Source organism: Anoplopoma fimbria, chromosome 2, assembly GCF_027596085.1.
Source record: "Anoplopoma fimbria isolate UVic2021 breed Golden Eagle Sablefish chromosome 2, Afim_UVic_2022, whole genome shotgun sequence".
Lineage (NCBI taxonomy): Eukaryota > Metazoa > Chordata > Actinopteri > Perciformes > Anoplopomatidae > Anoplopoma > Anoplopoma fimbria.
The window spans coordinates 14,436,853-14,460,469 of record NC_072450.1 but is presented as its reverse complement, the minus strand read 5'-3'; the positions used below and the strand labels follow the sequence as shown (position 1 = coordinate 14,460,469).

At 39.1% G+C, this 23,617-nt stretch overlaps 1 protein-coding gene across 1 annotated transcript in view; it reads left to right on the top strand.

Annotated features, from left to right (window-relative positions):
* smyd3 (SET and MYND domain containing 3) overlaps positions 1-23,617 on the top strand; it is a 66,691-nt gene that overhangs the window by 36,194 nt on the left and 6,880 nt on the right. The window contains exons 6-10 of the mRNA XM_054612371.1: positions 15,525-15,592; positions 19,514-19,616; positions 20,226-20,336; positions 22,357-22,444; positions 22,658-22,832. Coding sequence (XP_054468346.1) covers positions 15,525-15,592; positions 19,514-19,616; positions 20,226-20,336; positions 22,357-22,444; positions 22,658-22,832 — 545 coding nt within the window. The remainder of the gene's footprint in view (positions 1-15,524; positions 15,593-19,513; positions 19,617-20,225; positions 20,337-22,356; positions 22,445-22,657; positions 22,833-23,617) is intronic.

Here is a 23,617-nt window from a genome sequence, read left to right as displayed (position 1 = left end):
ATTTGCTTAAGAGAAGCTGACACTCAAAGTGGAATAAATCCTTTACCGATGGAAAATGTATCCTTTATTTTGAGAGTTACTATTTAATGTAAGCAAAGTCTTGTTTAAAAATGAGAATCATTAGATAAATGTTATCCTTGTTAAACTCAGCAATCAATTATTGGCTAAAGATATCCAGCAAAACTTCTGCTCCACTTTCATTTCCTACCTCTGCAATCCTCCTCCTTCTTTTTCTTTCTTTGATTATTAAGTTTTTCCTCTTTACTGTTACTCGTGCTGCTTTCCTTTCTGGGCATCAGTCTCTATTATAAACTGTATCATGCTGAAGGCCTGCATAGGCTCATGGGACTGTATTATGGCCTGTGCCTGTTAGTGTATGTTGATAATGATCGATTCGTGTTTTGGTTGTGCATTTATGTAATGAAGGTTCTAGTGTTTGTGTGGTTAGTTTAGTGTTCATGTTGATTTACGATGTGGTTACCATGACCAGACTTGTGTGCAGATTGATGGCTTTTGGGCAGTGTGGGTGAGCAGAGCCCTTCAATGTTCAGAAAATGGTTCACAAAGCTCTGAGAACTCTGTTTCATGAATAAATCGTTCGGTGCAGTTTCCCACACTTCGTTCTCTCTGCTCTCTCATCGATGCCTGTTTTTTCTTCTCTCCCCACATCTTTCTTTTGTAATATTCTCTGTCTACCCCAACTCTCTTCTCTGCCCTTGGGGCTCTTGGTTTGTTCCTGAGACAAAAATATCACCCATTGAGTTTCGCTAATGAACTACTTCAAGTGTGTGTGTGTTTGTGTGTGAGTGCGTGTGTTGTGCTGACGTGACTCTCTCTCTCTTTCCCAGGGTAACAATCAGTAAGAGGTTAGTTCTATTTGTTGTATTTGTTCTTTGGAGTTTAATAAATAAATGGGAATAAATAAATGAATTATTGAATAATATGAATTATCAATGGGACAGTGTTTCTATAGACAACACACACGGTGAATGAATAATTAACTGTTGCTTAACTCCATAGTTACACAACAATAAGTCGAAAAATAGAAAAATAAATAGGCCTGTGGTTCATCTAGGGAGCAAAGAAAAGTATTTCAATGACTGTGGACAATTTCAGGACAAGTTTAGGAAAATTTAAAGGGACTGTTACTGTTTTTATATGTAAAGCATGAACTTAAATGTTAAGGTTTTTGCAACCTCAAGGAAAAGTTCACCCAATAATCATAATCTGCTCACTCTGATGTGTCTTGTCACCAACATCTCTTGTGTTTGGACTCATTTTTACCTGGATGTGATTAAATGAGGAAATAATCAAGATATATATTGATAAAAAAAATCATTGTTGCAATAAACCCACCAAATATGAAGTAGATTAAAGGAGCCAGATATCCAAAGAACACATAGACAGACAGACAGAGAACTCTTACTTTATAGTTAGATTTATTGTTTTTGTGTTGTGTTCATCTTAATTAATACAAACACAGGCTTTGACATTTACAGTAGTTTTATCTGCACTGGTTTAACATGCAGAGCTTCTGTGACATGTGTGTTAAATGTTGTCTCAATGAGCTTCATTAGTGTTTCAGTTGATAGCTTAAATTCATGCTGAACGTGTTGTTTTAGAGGCCTTTTAATCCACCAGGAATCTTTCAAAGTGCTCTTCTCCATTCAGTGAATACCAATATATCAGTGTCTCCTCGTCTCCTCATTCTGTTGTCTGTCTTGTTCTGTGTTTGTGTGCGTGTGTGTGTGCGCACACATGCATGTTCACTGTAGGAGATGGATGAGGGTAATTTCCATTGACCAAGGCACTACTTTATCACAATAATGTACACGCACACACACATACTGCACAGCCTAAGGCACTATTTTATCACTATAAGAAATAAACATGGGGTTTTAAATCAAAAGCAGATTGCATTAAACCCCTATACATGTCATGCACATGCTGATATATGTAGTCTGGCATTCACATGCACAAGCACACATTGGAATTTGACATTTTACATAAAAGTTGTTGTTTGTCATATGATTTATGTAATCGTCGTGGTCACCTGGTTCACTTCACCACAGCGGCCTATCTGCATGTGTGGTTTGTTTTTTTGTCTATGTGTGTGTGTAGTTGGAGGAGCTCAGCCCGACAGAGATAGCAGAGCAGATGGGTGATGCAGCTGGAATATGAATGACACCAAAAAATTAAAAAGTAATGATAAAAACCACAACGTTGGGGCTTATCAATACTACATTATTTAAATATTTAGCACCAGGCCCATTTAATACCGGGTTTCGGAACCCATCCCTACCTTCAGATGACGTAAAATACACCAAAAGGCTCTCACTAGAGTCCTTTATGGGCTGCTGTCGATACATGGCAGTGCAACATGGCGGACTCCGTGGAAGATGACCTGCTCCCTGTGTAGATATAAATGGCTTTTTCTAAGCAAAGGAAAACTTAAATTTGGGTTATTATACTCTGATTAAAACATAGTTAATTAATATTATATTCCATTGCTGCCAATTAATCCCCCTAAATATCACACACTGTTACATTAAACCGCATTTACATGTTGTTAGCATGATGTATCTAGTTACCTCTTTGCTTTGGCCTCTGCAGTAAACGTAAATAATGGTAAACTTATCATGGCAGGTTTTCATGTTCACAGTAGAAAAGTGAGAACTGCAGTGTGCATTTTGGGTTGGCACAGAATATATATTTCTGTGTTGATGGCATATTTATTCAGCATATGTATAGTGTGAACAAGGATTTCATGCTAGATTAAAGATACTTTCAGATAAACACAAGGATTGAAAAGACCTTCTGTATCAAAGAGTTGCTAAGCACAGGTAATGCCTGAAAGCCCATTTTCTTTTATTTATTTATTCATAAGTGAAGCCAAAAACACTGTCTGCTGAGAAGATATAAAACTAAGGAGACCAATTGTTTGTTGATGTTTTTTGGTTCTAGGTTTTCATGCCTGCACTCAGAAAACTGGAATTTATCTCCCTCTTAAACACAGTTGTAATGGGCATGGTGTCATTATAAGAAGAGAATGAGTATTGATTAAACAGTATCTCTGCCATTAAAACACCATTATCATGACAACATGGTTCGCTCAAAACATGCAGGAACACACATGTAGCCTATAAATGTACACGCTTATGAGGGTATGATTGTAATGTGTAAGCATTTAGACATGCCTAAACTCATAAACATACAACACACACACACACACACACACACACACACACACACACACACACACACACACACACACACACACACACACACACACACACACACACACACACACAGAGGTCTTTGCACACAGATAATTGGATGAAGCTTTTGACCTTTAACCTGACGGTCTTCCTGGAGTGGGAGATAATTGTCGTTTTACAACCTCAGGGATTATGTGTGTGTGTGAGAGAATAAAACCCATCGATGGAAGAGGATTATGTGTGTTAAAACACTCATCGGCATGCGTGCCTGTAATGATACAGGGTTATCTAGAGAGAAGACTATATTATGTCTTTAGGAAGTAAGTAAGAAAGGAAGAGAGAGGCATTCATAGCAATAATAGTTAAATTAATAGTAAAAATGTATCTTGTATCTGGTATCTCAGATATTCAAAAAATCTAATTATAAATCATTAATAAAAGCCATTTGTGTGGTAACATATCAAAAAACACAGGCCAGATTACTGTAGTTGCCATGGAGATGCTCTCTGTACATCTGTCCTGCCTGACAATGCAATTAAGGTCTGCTCTGAAAATTAAAGGGAAGCATGTTGTTATTTTCTCAAGTTAAAAACAAGCATGAGCCCTGTGGCACCTGACTGTGCTGAGACAATTAAACAGCAGGCCTCGACAGAAGACCTTACAATATATATAAAAATACAGTGATGATGTGAAGAAAGTAAAAGATTCTGGCTTAAAGAATTAAAGTTACACCAAGTCATGGGCAGTTGTGTCAGTGTACCATGTCATTATGAATTTGCCAGTAGTTGAAAATTAATTGGGATGAGATCAGCAGTTCCTCAATTGCCCCGCGACCTTGACTGATAAGAGGTACTGAAAATGTATGAGTGGGGATCATCCGTTACTTGGCAACCACCAGAGTGCCGGAATGAATGTTTGCCCCCAAAACCGTGTCCAAACTCACCATTTGTATACCTTGGGGCTTACTCTCTGGAAAATACAGCTGAATCCCAGTGCACTGCTAACATCTCTGTCACGAGTGTCAGAGTCTCCTGAGGCCACACATGTCAATCAAACATCCCAAAGTAACAGCACTCATAGTTCTCCATTTACCAGTTTCAAGAGAGGGAAGAGATGGTGCATAGATTGAAACATGAATCAGTTTTTGATTTGAAAAGATGTAGTGCAGAATATTGCTTGATCTCTTCACCTTACTTTTCCAAAACCAACATAAATATAGTGCTTTTTTTGTTTTTGCTCAGATTTTTAACAAAAATTGTGATTTTCCATATTTGTTGCCATGTTTTATGTTCAATGTTGCCATTCAAATTTTTGAAATATAATATATTACAAATTTTCTTTTCAGAACAAAAGTACTTACCTCACACACAGTTTAGTATTCATCACACAGAGACACGTGTGTTCTTTAGCGATCTTTAAACTCTCATCCAACTTACGCATACTTTTTGCATTATGTGTGTTCAAAGTAGGACAGTCCTCAAACAAAGAAATTCTTAGTTGAATGCTTAATCTCATACGTTTTGTCAATTAATCAATGAATTGATTTAATCGACATTTATAAAACTGAGTTTCTCAACAAAGAACTATGCTAAATAGTCCAATTTAAAGCTTGCGTTTACCAAGGTGTTAGTTTCTTTGAAACAGGTCTTTAAGCATGAAAAAGCCCTAAAAAGGACTAATCGTCTAAAACCAAAACGACCAATAAATCGATTTATCTCCTAAAAGGGGGCAGCCCAAGTTCAAAGACACACATATGTGCAGTGGGTTGTTTTTGCAACTTGCATCTTTTATGATTGAGAAAATAAACAATTTACTCAAAATCCAGTGAATATGCAGGTGCTTCATGGGAGCACAATTTAAAAGCAAAAGGAGAGGAGTGTGTATTATACTGTGCATAAATGAATAAATTAAGACTAGTGTTTATATTTCATAACTCAGCCACAATCAAATCCAACACAACATTGAAATGCTGGGATGGATGGGTGACAGTTTGTGCTCAGTATCTTGCTATTGCCTTTGTGTCACCCAGGGTTAAGCATGAAAAGGTTGTCTTAGTTGTGAGATGAATGTTATGGATGCTGCAAATGCGCAGAAAAAAAAGAAAGAAATTCAGAGCTCCGAGTGGGAGGAGGAAAAGCTTTTCCCCTGGGAAACACCCTTTGAATCAAACTACAGCAGAGCAGTCAAGCAGTAAAAAACGATTTCCTATAAAGAATACTGCTCTGAAAACAATAACCTGCTCTTTTCATATCTACCAAACCTTATTCTATTGGTTTAACCTGCACAGACTCTGCAAAACTTTGCTCTTCTTTTTGTGTTTTCCTTTTTATTTAACTGTCTTTCTTTCTTTCTTTCTTTCTTTCTTTCTTTCTTTCTTTCTTTCTTTCTTTTTTTGTTGCTATGCAGAAACTAAGTAGAGAGAGAAACAGAAAAAGCAAGAGATGAGGGGAAGGAAAGAGAAACTAAGTCGACCTCTCGGTCATGTCTGTACGTAAGCAGCAGTGATACTGAATGTGCTGCAGCTGTAGTCCATACTCAGCTATGATTTACTGTATAAACACCGCTATCTCTGCATGCGTTTGAGATTGCATGCATGTTGTGTTGAAAATCAATGTTGTGTGTAACCTTTATAGCTCACTGATCAAAGACCTGCTTCACATGATATTTAAAATTCAACCTTTACTAGACCAGGCGCTTACTGTGGGATTGTATCTACAGATATGATTTAAACATATTCAAAACATGCAACTCGTGTGTGCGTGTGCGCGTGCTCGTGCGTGCGTTTGTGTTTGTGAGAGAGTGAACGATTTACAGTATGTTCCATAAATCTGCCTCGTTATATGCATGCTTGTGGTGTACAGTTTGTCTGGGAGGAGTATAGTGTGTGTGTGTGTGTGTGTGTGTGTGTGTGTGTGTGTGTGTGTGTGTGTGTGTGTGTGTGTGTGTGTGTGTGTGTGTGTGTGTGTGTGTGTGTGTGTGTGTGTGTGTGTGTGTGTGTGTGTGTGTGTGTGTGAACATATGGGTCCAGCAGCTCATGAGCTGAAAATGTGCCAACTTGACAAAAACACATGTGGACTTTCTTTTCATATTTCTCTCAGAGATGATTGGGTATCAACATGGAAATTAGTCATTAGAGAGCAAGAGGCAATCTTGTGTTCGATTACATACACACAGACACACAACCCCCGGGGCTAATGGTGTGTGTGTGTTTGTGTGTGTGTGTCTGCCTGTATGAGCATGAGAAATCTGAGTTCAGTTTGCAGCATAACATTTGCTTGTGATTGTGTACACACACACACACACACACACACACACACACACACACACACACACACACACACACACACACACACACACACCTGTGCGTTGGTATGAATAGACACAAACACTGCATATGTGTGTGTGTGAATGGTTTGAAGGTGTATTTGAGTGTTTGTGGTGTATTTACGTCTCTGACCACACCAGTGAACCACACTACTGTTCTGAATGTATTGTCTGTCATTTGCACAGATTGATGTCAAATCAAAGAAATGAAAAACATGTTAGCTTGGAGCGTTGTAGCAGCAGTCTTCTACCGACACAGATCTTGATGTCCGTTTTGTCGTCACTGATTGGTCACGGTAAAATCTAGGTGTAACCCCTGAAAGATTTCAGTCTGAAAAATCTTGGCTTCGGGGCTGCACTTTTCAAAGCGGTTGCTTTAGCTGTTGCTCCTTCTGTGGCCTTCCACTCAATATTCTGCTCGATGTTTTCCCAGGGTGCACCTCTCTAATTCAGCCCGCCAGCTCTCGTTCACGCTCAGCAACTTCACTAACAAGTTTACTAACGAGTTTAAACACATTTCTGCTCCTCTCTCCTTCCCTCCCTCTCCTCTATCAAGCCTTATCTTCCCATCTTATTCCTTCCTTACCTCTCCTACCTTTTCCTTCCCTTTCTTCCCCCTGATCATGTCTTCCTCTTGCACTCTCCCTCTTATCCCCCCTGAGAGGGTTTGGCTGTTTTACGCTTGTTTAAACAGTGACGGACTCTTGGGGTGTGTGGCAAGAAATGAAAAATAAGGGAGGATATAGATAAATAAAAAAACAGAAGGGTACCTTGTGTTGTTCTCTTATCAAACAGAACATAAAAACACTCAAGTATCGAAGGGAGTCCCTCTCCTCTGCTATGCTCTTCTCCTTTCTTCAGTTCTTAGATTGGCATTGGAATGTCATTTTCATGTGACATTTGCTTGATTCTCAGGTCATTTAATTTGAAGAGCAATAATATAAATAATAAATTCATACATACATTTATATCCATGTCTTGGGGTGGGAAGGTTGGACAAGGTTGAAACAAAGCCGAAAGCAGGTATATGACGAGTGTCCACGCAGAAGAATCATTATTTGTTGTTTGAAGTTAGAAGAAAACTTTCAAATTATTATTTTGTGTCTTTATTTGTGAGTTAACATTTGAGAGGTGACAGAAAATGAGGGGAGAGAGAAAGAAGCAATGATATGCAGCAAACATACCCACCCCACAGTGACAACAACTAAACAAAAGCCTTGCAGTTAAATAATGAAGCTACCAATTTGTGACAGCATAAATGCACAAACTGGATGACATTAAAAAGAAATACATTGACTTAATCTTGAATGAGAGCATGTAGTTAGTACTACAGGTGTAGGGCAGAGCTCTGTGATGATGATAAGATAAACTGCACTGTCAGCGGTCCAGTCAGAAGTGGAGTAGGACACTGATTTAGTTTGAGAATGTCCTTCAGATGGTACTGTGGCTCAAGCTCAAGCCTCCGGCTATAAAATAATGTTGTGGATTTACTGTCGCTGTTGCCTGCCGTGTCACACATCCAACAGCCTTTCCGCACATGCATGGTGCACTCTGTGGCAGCAGGTGCACACAGGACAGTTAGTTGACTGCTCCTGAGGGGTCATCTCATCAGGACATAACCTCTGTCAGCTACAGGCCAACCAGTTTGCAGCACTGAAGTGAGGCAGCCTTTTATTCAGAAGGGAACAGCACCAGCAGGTCATGTCTCCCTGTTTACCGCATATATGGAAGTTTAGAGTCCAATACAGATACATTTCATCTTTATGAAATGTCTGTGTATGCATCCTAATTACAGAGAGTGTTTAAGACATTTATATACATGTGTGCTATGTTCACTGTATGATGTTAAGCATTGTAAGCCATCAGTGGTATAAAAATGTCCTTTAATGGGATTGCTATCAGTGTTTTGTTTAGGTCACGTCAGTGTTATTTAGATATTAGGGCTGTAACTACTTGAACTGACTCATGTACACTACATCTCTTTGTAGCCCTCCTTATCGTGCTTGCTCTTATACATACTCTTATACACATAGACTGTGAGAAAAACAATGCTGGCAAAAAGGAGGACAAATAAAGAGATCTTTGTCAAAGTAGTCAAAATTTTGCTCTGGCAAAATATTACCTAACCGGCAAATATGGAGCAACATTAGCATTTTTTTTGTCATGTTTCTGGCCAGTTGATGAATGTAAGTCCATTATTCACTTTTGGCTTAATTGTGATCATGTGCACATTTTGTAAAACGAACGTCTACAAAAATGGTAGAGAGACAGAGAGAGATATCTTAGTAATGATGATTAAAGATGAAGAAAGAATTTGTGTACGTGCATTCAACAGTGTGTGTGTGTACGTGTGTACGTTTAGCCTTGTATTTTTTCTTATATTTCCTCAGTAATTCTGTCTGGTTGCCTACTTGTCTATTGAGAGATGAAAGAACCATGGTTAGGTCATAAATACTTTATCAAAGCATTAATAGTGCACACATTCCACACACAGATGCAGCCTTTGATTGTGTCTGATGGCCTTTGTAGTGTTTTCCAGAGTGACAGTAATTGAACCAATTCCAGCAACATTAAAGACATAAACCATCCAGTCACAAGTTTTTTTTGAACTGACATGATGGGCCAAAGCAAACCAATCCAATTCCTTTGATACGAGACGACAGGACCTCCAGCTCCCAAACCCCCATCCATCCACTTAGAGATGTGCCACCCGTATGTTTCCAAAATGTCACTGAAATCATTTTGATCTGCCCCTCCCTCGCTGAATACCTAATGAGAGCACAGGCATTCACAGCACAGTGCTGTGTTTACCACTTGGGTTAGTTTACCCGTCTCAGCAGTAAATTCACCCAAAAATTGACAGAGACAGAGACCATGTAATTCTCACAGCACCCACAAAGGGTGAAATGCACCCGTGACCGCACTGCCAAGCGTCTCGGTGGTCCTGTTCTATATGCACATATTTAAAATAGGTAATATGTGTACATTTGGTGCAAAATTGTATCTTTTCTATATGCAAATGAACCTCATTGCAAAAACAGTCAGCCCACAAAGATCAGCACTATTAGCCACATGCAGTTACAGTGAAATTATTACTGTTGTCAGAGAGTTGGTGGTTCTGTAACTGAAGGGCATGATACTGACCGATTGGGATATTAAATCCCAAATATAGTTTCTCTCAGTCACGTTTAAATTCCTTGACTGAAATTTTGATGAATGCTTTTGAACCTCATCCGTCAGGACCTGTAGCCAGCGGTCTGAAAATGTTCTTTCTTTTTCTCTATCATTGTTCTGCCTACTGTGTTCTTGGCATGAAGGAGACATTGTACATATCATTTTTAGATATATACTCGCCGTGGGTTATGGTTAGGGTTAGGGCACTATATCTGAACTGTGACATCATCAGTGAACAAAAACAACTCATTTACACTTAATTACAATTCGTCCTCGGCATCCTGTTTTTGGTGTTTTGCCATTAACACTCGTTGACTTCTTGCTTCTTCACCGTACATTTTGTTTGTCTGCCCTCTGACGTTTATTAGAATAATGCAACGAACAGCACATTGAGCATAAGCACATTTTGTGCATGCTTGTAGCATCAAGGTTAACAGACACAGAACACCAAGTTTAAACAAAAAAACAATAATGGTCACTAGAGGGCTTTGTTAGTTGAATACTGTTAATTCAGTGTAGTACTTATCGCTGTATCTTTGCAATAACATGTATTTGGTTTTTTTTGTGTATTACCCTAAACCTTACAATTGTGTTTTCCGAACTGACAGTATGACATCCAAAATGTATCATGAGTGGGGAAAAAGTGACATTTTTCGTATTTTATTCCCCCAAGAAAATGATATTTTTTGATCTTTTTTTTTTTTTCCACATCACAGGCTGTTCACCACACCCTTCACTCATTCGCCTGTCTTTTCCTCTGTTCCTCTGTCCCACATTCATCATTTCTACACTTTTCATCCAAATCTAATCAGCAGAAATATTGTGTGTGACAGGCAGAAAAATAAATGAGCAAACAAGTGAATGGATTCGGGGACGGACATTTTCTGCACCATCCTGAAGAAAAGCCTTCTAGACAAAATGCACGCTTCGATATCTTTTGTAGAGATGCAGTAATTGTTTAATTCTCCACAGTGGGAATGGCAGCAGCTGAATCATATCAGGCTTGTAATCCCCATTAAGAACCTGCTGTTAAGAATTTCTGCTTTATTTTTTGCTGGAGCTCATTCACTCAAGAAGGAAAGAAAGTAGCCCTCCAGGCTCTGTAACATCGCTCTCTGGCTTTCCATACAACTGGTCCCTCCTCATCTGAACCCACACTCGAAGCTGTGGAGGGCTCTCTTTATTAATGGGAAGGTTATAAATAAACAGGTCAACTGTGGGAGACTCTTAACATCTCTCATCAATGAAGAAAACAGCCGTCACCATGGTTACTGATGGATGACATGTTCGGTGATGCCCAGATATGGCGTTGTATTATTTGCTCCTAAAATGGATATGAAGCCTTGAAACCAGCAAGCTTTTCCTAAAGGAAAAACACTTTTGAGTCCATGTTTTAAAAACTTTGAATAAAAGTTTAACCCTCACCACACATTCTGTAGGTGTATCTAAAGTAGTGCTGCAAACAATGACTACTTCACTATCTTTACTAATATTCTGCCAAAAATGTTCTCTCAATCGTTTTAATAAAATAGTGAATTATAATTTCCCTGAGCTGAAGGTGACATATTGAAACTCCTGTCCAGAAGATATTCAGTTTACTATGATAAAAGACCAGAAAAAAACTGTGCATTTTTACATATGAGGATCTTGAACCAGATATCTTTTGCTTAAAAATACTTAAGCAATCAATCCAATAGATTGTTGCAGATTCATCTTTAGTTTATTAGTTTATTTAACAAGGGCACAACACAATGGATGAGCCAGATTTAACGATATAGCTAATTTGCATCTCTGGTCCATGGGCAGGTAGATATTTTTAAGAAAGCTGTTAGCTCTGGCTGATCCACTTGTCTCCCTAACAAAAAACAGTCAAAGATAAAAGATTAATATTATACTTCTGAATTATTGTTTGAATAGAGTGTAGTCACACCTACACTGGACTGGCTTGTAGCACAGTAATGCTTGATTTATACTTCTGCAGCCTGGTGCATGTACCTCTCGTGCACACCAGGCATATATACTACTACTGCGACTTGAGATTAAAGAGCAGTTTAATGTGTCTGTTGACAATTTCTAGGGACATTTTTCAACGTGGTGACACCAGCTGCAACTGATCACATTTTACGTTTGCTGATGTGATCTGCCCTGAGTCAGTAGAAATATTATTTTCATTTTACTTTCATCCAGAAAATACGAGGCAGAAGAAAATAGGAAGGAGAGTAAGGGAGAGAGGAGAGGAAGCTGTACGAGACAAAAAGAAACATACAGGAATGAGGTTCATTTTTGTGTACCATTTGTGTAAAGCAGCAAGGCCTACTTTGTGTGTACTGTGTGTGTGTGTGTGTGTGTGTGTGTGTGTGTGTGTGTGTGTGTGTGTGTGTGTGTGTGTGTGTGTGTGTGTGTGTGTGTGTGTGTGTGTGTGTGTGTGTGTATTTGAGATGCAGAAGGTGTCCACCAGCCAGCTCTGCAGATGTGGATGTTCTGCTAGATTGATTCTCATCCCCTGAGAGAGAGTTGCTGTGTGTGTGACAGAGTGAGATCTATGCCCAGCTCAGTGCCCTACCACTGTTTGTTTAGATTTCCTCTGCACTTCATCACCCCCATCCCTCCTCTCAAAACCATCCTTTCTGTTCTCTCTGCACGGCCGTCCCTTCATCCCCGCTGTCACTAACCAATGATGCCTTTCACTAGTGAGGGGAAAACTGCGGTGGACTCAAATACTACTTGAGAGGAGACAGGTGTATGATGTGGTCAAAATAAATAAATAAATGACAAAAAAAATCCTTAAGCTTCAGCAGTTGCAGTTTCATTTGCATTCTTTAAACTTTAATTGCCACTCTTTGCACTCAGCCATGACATTGAATTTTTTTTAGATAACTACACTTTATGTACTTCAACACAACAAAACTCTTATTCACATTTCCCTGTTGTATTCCTGCAAAGAGTCACATGACCCAATAACAAACAGAAAGCTAAAGGTAAGAAAAATGTATTATTTCTCTGGAGGGTCCTTCCATAATGTTGTCAGGCACTTCTGATGACAATCGGAGCCTGTCACTTGTGGCGTTCTCCCTCAGTACTGGACCAACTTCAGAGAATGTTGTCCCCATTAGTCAAGACACATAAACGTGGGAAAATATGGTCCTGTTGAAAAAATACCAGAGTTATACTTTAAGTGCTTTTTATATATATAATTTTATTGTAATTCATATATAATATATTGCTCTATTAAATGATTTTGGTTTTGGTTTTTCTCTCCCACTTTAATGTATGATTTATGGAACAGATGATTGATGATCGTGAGAACAACTAAATAACTATGAAGTGTGTGGGAGATGAAGAAAGAACGATCTGTGTGTGTTTTTTCTATGTAATCACGTTTTCTCCTGTCGGCTTAATAATGAATAAGTTGAGTAAAAAGCTTGATTTCCCATGAGGCCCGACACTTATGGGGTTTAATACCATGTAGACTCAAATCTAATCATTTTTGAGAATTTTATTGTGGGTAACATCACTATGGGTACATCTAAACTAATGCGTTTTTGTTTAATACCGGGGTTTTAAAACTAAAACGATCTCCATCCACACAGGCGTTTCAGCATTGTTTTTTTTTTTTATCCATGTTGAATTAACCACTGGAAGTCGATCGATAATCAAGGCTGCTGCTGTTTGTTTTATTCCTGAAAAGGGTCACGTTAAAGGGCCGTGACGAATCAGGAAATGACACATCGTTACTGCTAAGACCCAGTCAAGTAGCCAACGCGGGTGTCTATGTCATCGTTTTAAAACTTATGCTGTCACGGCTGTCCACACTAGGAGGTAGCCCAGGAGTTTTCAAACTCATCCGTCCTCGGGAGCCTTTTTAAACGTATCTGTTTACGGTGCTCTAAAACTCCGGCCTAGTGTGGACGCTCAGTGTAAACGTAGCAAAAGATATGTGTTTTAAAATGGAAACGTAGTAGTGTGGACATGGCCTGTGGCTGTCTTTAAATCCCACACTCTGTCTCTGCACACCTCTGTCTGCCTCTTTATCTGGCAGTCTGAATACTAATGTTACTAGAGTTAAAATTATTTATTTACTGGCTTTGACCCCATGCAGACATGCACACCACGACCACCAGCACACACAAACACACTTGTTTACCAGCACTAGCTCAGTAATTGACACATCAAAGACCTTTTCTCCATTGTTTCTTTTTTTTAATCTTTCTCTTCTTTGTTAACTTATTTTATGTTTTAGTGTTTATTGCTTTTTCCCTTTTATCGTTCCTCTCTTTTAAACAACTTCTTCAAGCATTTTGTTATTCAAACCTTCTCTGCGCCAACTCTGTTAGATGAAAGAAACAAACCGTCTCTCTCCCTCGTTTGAAATCTCTCTTTTGTCTCCTGAGTGCTGGGACTCTTTCATTAATTTGTTTCTGAAATGTGTCCTTTAAATCATGCAGACCACCCAGTTGCATTGTGGGAGGTTGAAACACATAAGTTTTAAAGCATATTCAGTATTAAGATTTACAATAAAGTGAAAATAGATCTAAGTTTGAGTTTTGGCTTGTAGTTTTCTCACTGTTGACTATTTGTTTTTTTTGGTAAGGATTGTGTTTAAAACACATATATATATATATATACTTATATGTATATGAACTTAATTTGATAACCTAACATCTCGCTGAATCTTTATACTTTGGGGCACGTTGTGATCATTTTGGCAACAATTTGTACCATTTGATCAATTTCTGCTAATGAAAAGGAGGTTTATAAGATGTAATCACATTCAACTACATACAAATATACATACACACACACACACACACACACACACACACACACACACACACACACACACACACACACACACACACACACACACACACAAATACATACAGACACACATACACTCATACATATAAACTCATACATAGATACCAACATAGACATACATATACACATACACTCATAAACTTATACACACACACACACACACACACACATAAATACATACAGACACACATACACTCATAGGCTCACACACACAAACACTCATACATGGATACAGTGTATCTGTATGTTTTTAAAAAGGAAATAAAAGTATTTTATTATTTAATTATGCTAACAGAAAATAATTAATGCAGATTAGCACAGAGTTTAAGTTATGTTCATACCTTAAAGTAGTTTATCTAAACAGTCACTAGCTTTACAGTCTACAATGTTCCATCAGTTGTTGTTTTTTAATCTGATACACTTTTTTTTCTCCAGTCTTTCATCTCTCAAACATTGATCAAGTTGAAGGTGGTAAATTACTTTCAGCTCTTTTCCAAAGGAATTGCTAGTTGTTTCCTTCTTTTGACTGTCTATTCAGTGCAGTTTTCAAGGAATACGATCTTTAAACATTTACTCTCAAATGTTTTCTCTTTCTTATTTTGGCAGGCCCTGAAGGAAACAAAAACATTCCACTTGTTCTCTATTTAAAACCACCTGACACGATACAACACTGTGTTTACTCAGTTGATGAAAAATATTACAGACATGTATTTTATTTAAAAATATATATTTTATTTTCCTCTCAAAGAAATAATTTCCCTGGCTCTAACATAACCAGGTGGTAATTTTACACATTCAAATCCCTTGCATCTCAAAGCAAAAACCTTGCATGTCATGTTTCAGTTGCAGTGCCGGTGGGGTTTTGCAGGTGCAAAAGATATGAAAAAATGTTCAGAGCATATGATGAAAGGTGTTGTGGGTTCCCTGAGGCAATTTAACAAATCATCTCTCTCTCTCGTCTCCCCTTTATATCCTCTTTCTCTCCTTTAGGTGACATGTAATTGTTTCACCATCAGTGACGGAGAGCTGCAAGAGATTGGAGTTGGGCTGTATCCTAGGTAACACACACACACACACCCACACACACACACACAGACTCAAAGGGCAATGTGTGAAGCATACACCTCTAAAAAGCATCATTAATATCAATCTAGCTCATAATCAGTGTTCGATGGTGCCTCTCTCTCAGTTGTAAAATAAAAATGCCACAAAATTCGAGTTATACCTGCCAGATCACCGCGCCCAAACCAACCCCACCCATCCTTTACCCGCTCACTTCCAAAGCCCCCCCCAACCCCCTCGCTATTTTCTTGACAGTTCTTTGAAGTACGAGGAAGAAGGGAGGAAGGGGAAGTAATTTTCTTTTTGTTTTGAGGTGAAAACTTGAAAATGAATTCTGACAGAATATTATGAAGCTGTTCTGGGAAGACTGGGGGGACGCAGAGAGAAGCGAGAACGCATGGAGAAACACGGGGGTGACTACAACTGATGTGTTGTGATTCTAGTCTGGCATATGTGAGTGAAACACACACACACACACACACACACACACACACACACACTAGAATACAGGCACAGAGCTAGGCGGTATGCACTGTAATCCCTGTATTGAGTCCTGGGTGAATAGGCTGGGATTTGGCCTGTGGTTCACATGTTGTTAGAGTTAGAGCTACACACACACACACACACACACACACACACACACACACACACACACACACACACACACACACACACACACACGCACACTCCAGGTATCTCAGCCGGTTTATCTGGCCCGTGTTGAAATGTCAGATGGTCACAGTGGCTTTACCAAAGCTCAGCCAAACCGCGTGTGCCTGTGTCAGTGTGTGTCTGCGATTTGTACCGTAGCTCATCCATAAATGATGGGCCCGTTCGCAGGATGGTCCCCTGCCTATTCATATTTTGGGTTGCCTAGCAACAGCTGGGTTAGCTGAAGAGAGGGGGATTGCTCTGCTGAGGCTACACCTCTGTTCACCTCTGTTCATTTGTATCTCTCTACTGTACGTCAAAAACTTTTTTCCTCATTTGGTGACTTTCTCATCTCTCTCCTCTTTTCTCCTCTAAGATCATCTCTCTCTCTCTCTCTGTCTCCCTCTTTGCTAATCAATCAATTTAAAAATATGATGTAAAAATCCCATCTTCTGAGGTCTTTATTGGGAGCAAATTGATTCACAGTAGAATTAATAACGGTTGCACTTCATATCAACTCAGAGTAACTACCCATGTGTAGCCACAGCCAAATCCTCACGGAGATGCACTGAAATGACAACAGGAAGAAGAGATGAGCGGACAATGTCTTACTCTAAAGCAAGGAATCTCTGTCTATCTGTGTCTCTGTGTGTCCATGCATTATCATGAGAACTGCTCATCCAATCTACTTCACACTTAGTGAGTGTTTATTTAAGGGACTAGGGGAGCACCTTGTAGAATTTGGTGCAATTTTGACATGTGAAACGTTCAATATTAGTAAATTTGAGCGGGCTGACAGTGGCTCATTTACCTCACTACACTTTACAATCTAACTATATTTCACTTCCCTGGAGTCAACACATGCAAAAAGTCAATTGGAAGCAGAATCGAAGTAATGAACCACTTCTGCACAACAAAGAGTCAGAGATAAAGTGTCTCTGAATAATAAAGTTGCAGGAAACAGTAAGAAAAATAAGTGAGTATTAGATCTACTGTCTCAGTAATATTTGGCTCTCTATCCTGCTGCACTCAGCAACAGTTAGTTTCTGTTATTGTGAGCAGATATTGTTAATGTGAGATGCGGTTTAGTTAATTTATCTAATTAGTATGCTAATGAGCTGCTCTCCATCAGATAAAAGCATCGTTTGGAGGGCTTGATTCTTAGTTGATATTCAACCCGCAACTTCTCTACTGTAGAGCAAAGCCAGGGGGTTACTGTTTTACAAAGGCTTAACACAACACACACACACACACACACACACACACACACACACACACACACACACACACACACACACACACACACACACACACACACACACACACACACTCTTTATCTCTGCATCCATTGTTTTGTTCTATGAATATGATAAACGAGAACAGCGGTAATGGAGGGTATCATAAAAACAGACAAACCTCTTCAGTATTTTTTCCATGCCATGTGCGCAGTGACAGTTAATGTCTTTTATGAGTCAGGGAGGATTTGAAATTATTAAATTAAAAAAAGAATCAACAATTACAGTCTCAGCATGGGAAAGCACATCAAGCAAAGACTTTAAAATCGAGTCAAATCACCAGTATTCAATATAATAACATTCTTTATGTTTTTAAGCCTTGGTCTTTTTTTAAATTCATGAAGCAAAGAGCACATATAAGTCAATTATATGACAGTTACTCACACCTAGCTAAAACTGATGCAGTCTAATGCAACAGTCCTGCATACATCCTGCTTTCATTGAGTTCATAATGTTCAGGGGTCTTAGTTTAGTTCATGTTGGAGGCTGTGGTCTGTGGTGCTGTTGAACTAAGAAGTGTTTGTAGTAGTTAGTCTATCTTATACATGGATACTTATTTTTTACAGTACTATAAGTCAAAGACATCATTCATTGAATATCAAATAATTAACCTATTTTACTCATTAGGTCATGTTGTGCCAACATAAAACTGATTTTGATGAATCCAACCTCTCTCCCATTAAATCTCCTTTACAGATAAATGATTCCTCCTTGTGTTGCAGTACATCCTGCCCCAACAATGAAGTATCATTTCGGAAACACATCATACTTACACCCATTCTTCTAAAACCTTTTAACATTTCAATAAACTAATGTTAACATATGGTGCAGGAAGAAGTATTCCAAAATCTATAATAATACATCATAATTCATGATTAAGGTTAACGTTTATTAAAAAATCTCAGTGGAGGATCCCCTCAGACCCCTTTTACTGAAACCAGCGAGCTCCGCCGTATAATAAATCCCGATTTAACCCCTGCTTACACGTGTTTTCTAATATTGTTTAAAATGCTGCTTCTTTATGATTTTAATAAAACCCAGGAAGATATTACTGGTACTATTAAGCGCAAGGGAAAAGCTCTTCATGCTTTCAATCAACGTGTAAATAAAAACAATAATATGTGGCACCAGTATTATGATGGCGACACTGTCAGTTAGTGTGCCTGTGGATGAGTAGGAGGATTGGCTGTATCTGTTTTGAAAATTAGGAAATTAGTCTTTGTTGTGACAGAAGTGGAGTACCCATCGTTTTATTTTCTATTTGCGTATATGTGTCTGAGGCCGATGGAGCTTCAGAAAGAAATGAAGAATGACATTTGTTATGACAGAAGCAGAGTACTCATTTTGTCACTGTGCAGGGAATTATCTGTGTTTGTGTGTGTGTGTGTGTGTGTGTGTGTGTGTGTGTGTGTGTGTGTGTGTGTGTGTGTGTGTGTGTGTGTGTGTGTGTGTGTGTGTGTGTGTGTGTGTGTGTGTGTGTGTGTGTGTGTGTGTGTGTGTGTCCACGTGTGTGTAACTTTCTGTCTGAGGTTCATTTGAGCAACTCAGTCTTTACTTCTATGTGCCGGATTCCCATTATGAGAAGCTGCCAGATGATATTTAACCCCCTAACAGCACCTTGGATACCGGGATGAGAGACATATGGTATCCTGCAGCTGTCACACCAAACTGGCTGATAGATGGATGCTGATCTAGAGGGAGATGTGTCACTCAGCATGTGTTTTCTCTCGCATGAATATGTTGGAACAAGTTACCATTTCAGCCAACATCGGTCTCAATGATTTGACAAACCCCTCAACAGTTGGACATGTGGCAGTTGGTGGCTCAGCAGGATTGGGCTCTAGTTGTCTTTTCTCAACCTTTATCATGTTCTCTCTGTCTTTTTGTTTGCCAGGAAGTTAATAATTAAATCACAGAAACAATTCTCCCTCTGTTTTTTCCTCCCATTCTCTCTCTCCCTCCATCTCCCAGTTTATCTCTGCTAAACCATGACTGTAGGCCAAACTGTGTGATGGTGTTTGTGGGAACAGAACTGCAGCTCAGAGCTATTCGGGAAATCAACCCTGAAGAGGAGGTACTGCATGAAAAAATTCTCACACTTCACCTTCACAACATTCACAACATGGAATATGACTCTGATTTTATCGACTGTGATGTTTCTTCTGATTTTATGTTCATGTTCATTGTGAGCAACATTTATTGAATGTTTTTATTTGCTGCTGTTATTGATGGAGCAGCAAATGCCCAAGGCTGTTTGGAATGATACACAATCTTGAAACCATATTTTACATGGTCATAAAATCACTGTGGTTATGTGTGAATTTTATTGTAGAAGTAATAAAACATATTGACGGAAAAACAATAAGCCTAATGTTATTAGAGGATTCCTCAAAATTGTATCCAAGTGAAATATCAATGCAACACAAGCAAGGCGACACATCCTAACTTGGCATTGTCTTCCCTCATTTTCCATACTTCACCATCCCTCCTGACTATGTAATGAGATGCATTCACGCCATCTGGAAGATAAACACGCACACTTTACTCCTACACGATCTCTTTCCATCAAAAGCAATCTACACAATTTAGATTTAAAATGATTTATCCTCCTGCACAAAACTGCATTTAACTATGATTTATAGTATTAAAAAAAGGCAAACTAAACTGTTCTCTCTGTTTTCAGCTGACTATAAGTTACATTGAGACGTTGTCGCTGACTGAAGATCGACAGAGACAGCTGGAGGACCAATACCATTTTACGTGCCACTGCCAGCATTGTGACTCCCAAGACAAAGTAACATGAACACAAATTACATGGTCGCAGTCATTGCTGATTTTTCTGGGTTTCAATTACTTACATAATTGTCTTTCATTTCCAAACACAAACTATGCGAATCTCTACATTTTCATGAAAATGATGATCCTAGGGTAATATTCAGAGTAAGGCATTTATCTGATTTTAGATGTTTCTCATCCACTATCCCATCAATGTTCCCCAATCTTCTTTTTGTTGTTGAGCACAGTCCAGGAATGTCTGAATACACTTCTCCAAATTGACAAAATAGATGTGACACAGTGGAGAAGCGTACTGTACGAAAACTCTCCTGCATTACTACCTGGACCTATGATTGTTCGACCTGAACAATCATAGGTTTTACACTCCCAGGTTACACAAAAACCCAGTTAGTCACACACACCCATGCACAATTAGTTATTCCCTAATCCAAACCTTAACCACATTTTTTAATATTTCAACTTTGTAAAAACGTTTTTTGCTTGAAATGTTTACATTGAAACACACACAGACATTCTCTCTTTCTCATATGTACACACACACACACAACACAAACATGTAGTTGGGTTTTCATGACTTTTGGGGACATGACATTGCATTTTATTAATTGGCTGGAGACTTAACAGTAACTTTAACTTTAACCTGCCCTTACCTTACATAACCTCAAACCAAGTCTTCACCTTCAAATATAATGATTTTTCCCCAAAAAGAGGGCAAGTCCCCACGTTTTGACTGTGTAATCACATTTATGTCCCCACAAGACAGGTAAAGCGTTCACACACACACACACACACACACACACACACACACACACACACACACACACACACACACTCTCTTCTGCCATGCCACTGTTTGCAGGCTGTGTATCTGTGCATAACGTGTTTCAGTTTACCCTTTCCTGTCCTCTTCTCCTCCTTTTCCGTCCTTCTCTCTCCCTCTTATCTCCTACTGTCCTCTCCGTCACTCTGCCACGCTTCACCTCTTCACACACTCTGTCTCTCTCTCTCTCGCTCCCTCTGTCTCTCGCTATCTCTCTCTCTCTGTCTGACCACCTACTGACAAATGAGAAATATTATCTTGTCTTTCAGCTGCAGTTTTCTTTTCCATCCATCTTAATTCACTCTCTCAGTATCTCGCTGTCTCGCTCCGTACGTTTTCATTTCCCTCTCTTTCCTTCTCTTTTTTTTCTGCCGTCACTTCTGCCTCCAGCTTTGTTTTCCATATATGACACTTTGTTCGTACTCTAGCACAACACAGCGGCACTCAGAAATGTGTGTGTGTGTGTTTGAGATAAGGTAAGAGAGAGCACTCAGTTGATTTTCTGGAACAATTGCATTGATTTTATTCAATCCACCTTTGTTCTGCAAGCAACACGCACACACAATTTCAGTCGTTCCCCTTCTTTCTCTTTAATCTTCAGATGATGATGACAGGCTGCTGGGCTGTGACCTAAAGTAGTCATGGCGACAAATGACATTGACTTCAAACACAGGACATTTTGTTTGTGTGTTGTTTTTCTCCCCCTGTGCATACGTGTGAAATACAAGGGTTTTCATTGATAAATAAATATTTCTTTAGTTTAAAATTGTTTTCTGCAGGCATGTAAACATCTTCAATCAAGTTTGCTGCTTGACTTAAGAACTGGGTGCAGTTTTTATGAGCATCACTGTATTCTGTGTGTGTTGCAATTTCCATGTTTCATCACACAAATGCTCTCAAACACGCAGCAGGCTGTGCTGTAATAAATATCGTCTTGCCATCAGCTGTCAGTCCTCTTGGGTGAGATACACAAAGAACAGCCAGGAAATTTGTATTCATTTTTATAAACTCACTCCATTCTATCCACTTTTGATGCTCACTCTATCCACTCCTCACAATGGTGCTCTGTTTGCCTGTGTGTGTGTGTTTTTGTGTGCCTGTTTGTAGGTCAAGTATGTACATGAGTGTGTTTATTTAGACATCAATGTGTACTTGTTCAGTGTGGATCTTCAGGTGGTCCCTCTCCACTCTTCCCTAGGACGGACTCATGCTGTCAGGGAACGAAGCAAAATGGCGCCTGCTGAAGGAGGCTCTACCCAGACTGGAAGGACTGAAAGCAGAATCAGGTATCCTTTACCTTCAAGATCCACTACAGCCAATGGACACTGAGCATTGTCATAATCCATCATGTACTGTATAGTGGGATGATGATTAAATAAATCGAGGCCTTATAAAGTAGTCTATATAAATACATTATTGTTAATTTTCAAGTGTTAATTTTTTTACTTTTATTTGGGGGCTTCCAGTATAATTGTTGCTTTTCCTTAATGACCCTCCAGATTGGCAAGCGTTACTGGAGGGCTGTAGTCATCTGTTATCGACTGTTGGTGGTGACGTGCCCGATGAGAATCTGTATAAACTCAGAATGACAGACATGGCTGTAGATGCTTCCATTCACCTGGGCCACTGGGAGGAGGCTGTGGGATACGGAGAGAAAACACTTCCAGTATACAGGTGAGTCAATATATAGGTGAGTGTGTTTGTTTTACCAGAGGGTGGCTTTATTGTTATAAGATTTAAAGGCTAAAAAAAACATCATCTGCCTTTAAATCTGGATAACCACTACATGGATTGAGGGTATTTTCCTTCCTGATTCCAGTCTGAATAGTAATGTGCAAAAAGGACAAGAGTGACTCATCCTGAGTGCATCTGAAAGGCAACTCCCTTAGTTAAGGCTCACATGCATAACCAACTTTACCAATGTAGATTACTGTAAAGTTACTACTTCAAATATTTGGCTGCTACTCTATCCTTGATGCCTTCATAGTCATCACAAGGCTTCCACACAGCATTTTATGGTATTTTAGACCTAGCTCCATCGTTTTCACCACTCTGAAAGAGAAGGGCAGATTCTCAGACTGATGCATTTGGAAGATGCACTTCAAGCGTAGAATATAATGTGAAAATACCAACCTGTTAAGATAAAGGCATCCTTGGCTTGTTTTTGAGTTTGAACTCGAGAATTACCACTGAAAGTAGCGACTGAGTGTTGAAAGACTCAACAGTGAAGAGATGTCACAGTGTGCTGGATTTGGCTCTTTGACTTGATGAAAGTGGCAAAGATTACATTCTAGGATTTCCTGTGGAGGGGAAACACACTTAACAGGGTTTGTTTAGAGATACATGATCATCGTGTTTTGTGTCATGTGTTATTTGTGGAATTTGGAAAACACAATCTTTAAATTGAGCTTTATTCTTAAGCCAATGTCTTCAAAACTCCAGATGCAATGTGATACCTG